The sequence below is a fragment of the Nicotiana tomentosiformis genome, chromosome 1 (assembly GCF_000390325.3).
Source record: "Nicotiana tomentosiformis chromosome 1, ASM39032v3, whole genome shotgun sequence".
Taxonomy (NCBI): domain Eukaryota; kingdom Viridiplantae; phylum Streptophyta; class Magnoliopsida; order Solanales; family Solanaceae; genus Nicotiana; species Nicotiana tomentosiformis.
Window position 1 is genome coordinate 39913022 of NC_090812.1, and position 6236 is coordinate 39919257.

The window sequence follows — 6236 nt, forward strand, 5'->3', positions numbered from 1 at the left end:
ACTCATTACAATTTTAAAATTATGAGTTAAAATACACCCGCCACCACAATTTAAGCAAAAGAGTTTGTTTGCAACAAAAAAATTTCTCCCTATAAAGCCAAAAGAGTGAAAGACACATCAAGAATTCCAGGAGTTTGATCTTCCAATTTGTGAAAGACGACACGATTATGAAGTTGTAATTAAGGATATAAACTAAAAACAATGGAAAAAAAAGGATACGTACCATAAAGGCTTCCGAATTAATTAAAGGATCTTTTACGAGTAGTGATAAAAATAATAAATCATTGTCATAGAAAGTTAGAGATATTAATAGAATTAGCGTGTTATTACAAATTAAAAGAGGAAAAATTCAATAAAGGAATTAATTAAGAGGGACGAAGAGAAGAGAGGACTACATCTTGAAGGGAACTATCTCTTTGCATAGCAGCTTTGAACTCATCAAAAGTAACTTTACCATCACTGTTTGCATCCATTAAATCAAATATCTCGTCAAGTTTTCCTGGTTCTGTTATATTAATTGGAAGGCAGTCTTCAGGAAGTGCCTACAAATATTAATTTATCAAATAAATAATTAATACAAAGTATTATTAAATATCTATAAATAAAAAGGGGAAACTGTATTACTCTCAACATGGACGCAACTTCTTCCTTGCTAATGCAGCCTGATCGATCTGTATCATACATCTGATTACCAAAAAGTATCAACATTAAAGTCTAAATTGTGTAAAAGATTAAACAAACAAAAGAAATATTTAAGTCTTGTTTAAATTGTACTACTATTTTACCTGGAAACAAAGACGAAGTGCGTCATCCCCTTGGGAATACTTGAGGCTTGAGAAGCCACCAATTATTTCTCTCATGTCTACTGTTCCATCACGGTTATTGTCAAATAGATCAAATATTCTGGGAGCTAAAGGCACTAAAGATGACATTTCCATAGCTTTGAGGACCTCTTCGAATTCCAGTAAAGTTGCATTTTCTCCATTTTTGCATCTGTGTTCATAGGCCAAATCTGATATGTAATTATTGGGATACTTGTTGGAGTCTCAAATGATGAATAAGCATGTAGGATATGGGTGAACAAAAGATTCTACTTATATAAGGAGTTGGATACACTACATGTTTTGAGGCTTTTCGGAAAATCGTGCGGGCTTGGCCCAAAACGGACAATATAACGCCATGTTAAAAATATCTTTGGGTCATTTTAGTCTAAAAACTGATTTCCGTGTCAATGATATGCGGACTACAGAGATGGCAGCGTGTGGCATGAGGGCCCGACTCTTGTGTATTTACAACCTTTACCCAACGCTTTAAAAACGCATATATAGCCTTTGAGTTTCGTTGACTATAAATACTCAAGATCATGTGGGTGATTAACGAAACCCATGAATGATGATGGGTCATGTGTGTGAACAAAGTTTCACTTGGAAAGAAAAAAAATTACTTACAAGGAGTTGGATACTCTTAATGGCGCGAGGCTTTTTGGGAGAAATCGTACGGGATTGAACAAAAACAAACAATATCACATTATGTTAAGAATATCTCTCCGTCGTTCTAGTCAAACAAAGCAAGCATGATAATTGGTACTTACATTTTCTTGAAATTGTGGCTAAGGTTTTGTAATTCTTCAGGCTTCAAGTCATATGAACCAACCAATTTCTTCAATTTCTTAGTTCGCAAGGAAAAGCTGCTGCTCAAGACACTGGCCATAGCTGCTGCCCTGAACTTGCGCCGAGCGTTGAAGCTTTGGAGACGGGAAACAATCTCGGCGTCCATCTGTTCTTGCTTTGCCAAATCTCCTGTCACCCATGGATGTTCAAGTATCTACATCATAGATAAGATAATATGTTAGAAAATTTGGTATGATTAAGCACGTAATTTTTTAAAAATAATTTGCGTAAATTGATAATTAATGTTATTTGTCTTCTTCTCTTCTGCAAATAGTGACACCGTTTACTAAAATTCCTGCGATACGCTACTGCAGTCAAATAAGCAATACCTAGAACGTTGTTGTAGTTGTCGTTGTAAGATTTTCACCGCTTCTACTAAGAAATAACATTGAAGTTGTGATTATTAAATACCCTTATTATAATTAACAGTGCATTACGATATACTCTCATCGTTTCATTATAAAATAGGACAAAAAAGGATTGGATTTGTTAAGAAAAAGGAGCAAATTAAAAAACCTCTTGAGCAGTAGGCCTCATGTTAGGATCAACTTTCAAGAGACTGGAAATTAGTTGTTTTGCCGATGAAGATATGTTTTTCCAGGTTTTCTCATCAAAACTGAACTGCCCCTGCATGAAATTAAAATTTTCATTTAGTTACTAGAAAGAAAAGAGAGATAATTATTATGAAATAATTAGAAGGAAAATATGTGAAATAGCAGGCCGTGGACTTACATTTAATATCATTTGTTGCTTTTGCCGATTGGACGGCGCGATGAAAGGTGGGTACCTGTTATGGGACAATAATGGAAAATCAACATTGTATGCATTAATTATCGAGGTACAAGGAAAATCTACATAAAACCCCATAATATTCCCGTAAAAAAACTTTTAAAAAAAATGAGTAGACAAAACTTGTTTTCTTCCAACAAAAAGAACTTAAATCCTTCAAGTGTATAATTCATATTTCCCTTAATCTACGAATTAGCAAGAAAGAAAATACATTAAGAGATAAACATAATGAGAGCCTTTTCTTTTAAAGTCAACAAATCAGTGAGTTCGACAAAACAAAACCGCAAATTAAGCTTAATTAAATAAATAAAGCAAGCTGGCTACTTCTTATATAGTCCTTAGTTTTATTTTTTATTTTTTTTGGGGGTGGGGTTGAAGGGGGTTGGAGGGAGAAACTGGGGAAGGTATGTTCCCTCATGCAAGTCAAATAACTAAAATGTAGCTCATTGAAATTTTAGGAATTGAGATCATTTGTATATTTCCAGCTTAGATAGGATACCACAATCATTTAAATATATATGTAAATTAAGCAATATAATAAAATTCTGTACCTTCCAATAATTGAGTTGGTGATTAGTACCTAATGAAGTCTACCCAAATTAATCATCAAACCGAACCTTGATATGAGTTCAACTCCAAGAATATCACTTTTTGAAACACTGAAAGCTCTTCGTTACTATATACCGGAGTACTTTAACACCTTTTTGCAAGTAAACTAAACTACTAATTTTTGGAGTTCATTACTCAAATGGTCACACAATTATCCCAAATTATCTGTTAAAGTCACTTTTCTTTCTTTTGTAACAATAAAGTCACTTAACTATGCTTATAGCACTCAGAATTTCACTCAATTAGATTTTTCAAATTTTGGATTGTCAAATACCAATTTTATCCTCTAAATTATAAACATTTATCTTCTTTTTATTTTTTTTAACTTTTTAATATTATGATTTTTTCCTTTTTAATTTATATTATGGATTTACCTATATAATAAATAAATTTTATTTATAAATTAAAAAAATAAAAAGTATTTAAGCATATATAATGTTCGAATAACAAAATAATGAGCATAGTAAAAAAATTAATTAGAATAATTTCTTCGTAATAATTAGTATTAACAACAAAAATTAAAAAATTTATTTACACAATTGAGAATGAAAGAAAATAAAGGTTGTAAAATATATATTCCATGCACGTAATATAAAAATAATTATTTAAATAAAGGTATTTTTATAATATACATTATATATGGTTGAAATTTATGCTTATATTATTATTCCGTCATTATATGAGCTGAAAACTAATTTTTTATTTTTTATTTTATAAATAAAAAATATTTTTCTATAGGTAAGTCCACAATGTAGATTAAAAAGAAAAAAAACTTATAATATTTAAAAAATTAAAAAAATTGATAATTTAGAGGGTAAAATAGGTATTTGACAATCAAAAATTTGAAAAATCTAGTTGAGTGACCTTGTGAGTGCTATATACATAGTTAAGTGAATTTGTTGTAACAAACGAAAGAAAAGTGACTTTAGCAGATAATTTGGGATAGTTGAGACCATTTGAGTAATGAACTCCTAATTTTTGTTCCAACTTTCATAAATATATTAACAAGTAATTTGGAACATGAAAGAAATTCTCAACCTGTTTGGTTAGTTAATTTATAAGTCTCAAATCCTCTCTAGTTTAAAGTAAAGTTCGGAGACAAAAGAAAGCATACTAACCCAGAGAGGAGAATGTAAAGGATAACACCAAGTGACCAAATATCACTTTTAGTGGTGATATTTTCCCTTGAAAGTGCTTCTGGTGATACATAATCTATGGAACCAAACAAACCAACCACTGGATTTGCAAAATCCTCAATAGAACTCAGCCCAAAATCCATAATCTTCAACGGTGAATTCTCATCCTTGTTCAAGAATAGACAGTTCTCTGGTTTCAAGTCCCTGTGAACTATACTTGCCCCGTGTAGCGCCTCTAGCCCCTTAGCTATTTGTCTCACCACAGCAGCAGCCCCGGCCTCATTATACCTGATAGAAAAATTACCATATTTCTTAAAACTCTGCGTCCTCAAACACCTAAAACACATATATATAAACAACTTCGTTATTTTTTTGGTTGTTACGGCGAAATGGTGTTATAGAGAACATATATTACTATACCTTGCTTGCCCAACAATCCGATCAAAGAGCTCACCACCAGAGCAAAGCTCCAAAATGAGATGAACTCCAGAAGGATCCTCACAAACGTCGTAGAGATGAATGACGTTAGGATGAGGAGAAACATCTTCGACGATCTTCCTCATGACTAACAGCTCGTTCGTCAGTAGAGTTTCGGATATCAAAGCCGCCTGTGGTACTCGAGATTTATTAAGAGACTTCTTCTCCGGCGCCGGTGGTGGCCCGAACCGCCGGAGGGTTTTAATGGCAACAACTTCATGATGTTGACCCGAATGTAGTGTTCTTCTTCTTGTTCCTCTCCTCACTACTGAAAACCCTCCTCTTCCAAGTATATCTGTCACTTCATATTCATCACTTAGAGTTTTTCCATCTTCCCTTTGTCCCATGAGAGAGAAAGGTTAATTGTGTTTAATGTATGACGGAATTAGGAAGGAAATGAGGTGCAGTACTATTTGGAAAATAGAGGAAATGAGGTGGGTAAACACGTAGTTACATCAGCAAATTAATCATGAGTTTTATAAGGTTTTTATTTATATTTATTGTTGGCCGGGCGGGGTGGGCGTGGGTCATGAAATAAAAGCAAATGGCAACAAAGGGGAGAGGCTAAGAAGAAGAGACAATTGACTAAGTCAAACTAATATTCTTTGAGATTAATTATGTTAATTCTCTTTGTTCTTGAGATGTATATCTCTCAATAAGAATATAAGATGCCTCCAGTTCTGCAGATAGGCAAGTACAAATTTTCTTGTTTTTTACGCATAATTTACCTTTACGGTTTGGTCTTAATTTGGTCATCGTCCTCTTTAGTCTTTAGTGGGGGGCTCACAAAATTTCTTTGTAGTCTTTGGTTCATGTACTAAATCACAAGTAAAGGTGTGATGGATAATAAGCGTTCCATGATCAAATAATAATTTCTATCGTCTAAGTAATTTAAAGTTAAATTGAATTAAAGAAAATACAAGATGTTATCAATGAAAAAATAGACAAAATATTATCTACTTTATGTAGAAGAAAAATAATATTGTAATAAATATTGAAAAGTTAGTTTGAAAGAGAGGATTTTACTTCGAATATAAATCTGGCGACTAAGTAAACGAACTTAAACTTTTAAAGCGTGTGAAAACGTATATCAAAATATTATTAACTTAAAAATAGTGTCAAACAATATAATTCGCAATTTCTTAAAATTATAAAGAGGGTCAGACGGATCAAGAAAAACGAAGTTATTTTAGATTGCAATACTATGTTCTTTATCCATTTCAGAATATTCGCACAGGTTTGACTTTTAGTTCAAACTAAATTTGAATTCTCTTTTTTTCTTAGGGGAACTTAATGACTATTGTTCGGCGTAGCTATAATTTAGCTAATAACATTCCGTAGCTACTAATTGCTTGTCATGGAATGTATGTCGATGTATTCAATTCGAATGTATTCGTTCTTATATATTTTACATTGTATTCAATTTTTCTGTATTGAATTCAGTTGTATTCAAACAACAAAAAATAGGGTGTATTCAATTCGGCTACAATTCGGTTGTATTCATTCTTAATTATTTTACATTGTATTCAATTCGACTGTATTCAAACAATAAAAA

General features: G+C 32.2%; 1 protein-coding gene across 2 annotated transcripts; it reads right to left on the reverse strand.

Annotated features, from left to right (window-relative positions):
* Positions 1-268: 268 nt before the first annotated feature.
* On the reverse strand, positions 269-5136 carry LOC104088085 (calcium and calcium/calmodulin-dependent serine/threonine-protein kinase). Of its 2 annotated transcripts, none has more exons than XM_009592705.4 (8): positions 4625-5136; positions 4187-4492; positions 2403-2457; positions 2187-2297; positions 1592-1824; positions 786-993; positions 625-684; positions 269-542 (listed from the first exon to the last, which is right to left on the reverse strand). In XM_009592705.4, the coding sequence occupies exons 1-8, from the start codon at positions 5026-5028 to the stop codon at positions 366-368; spliced, it is 1554 nt and encodes a 517-aa protein (XP_009591000.2). In that variant the 5' UTR covers positions 5029-5136; the 3' UTR covers positions 269-365. The 2 variants fall into 2 exon arrangements, with proteins under 2 accessions (XP_009591000.2, XP_009590999.2); XM_009592704.4 differs by having other exon boundaries at positions 4187-4540; positions 4625-5132.
* Positions 5137-6236: the final 1100 nt, after the last annotated feature.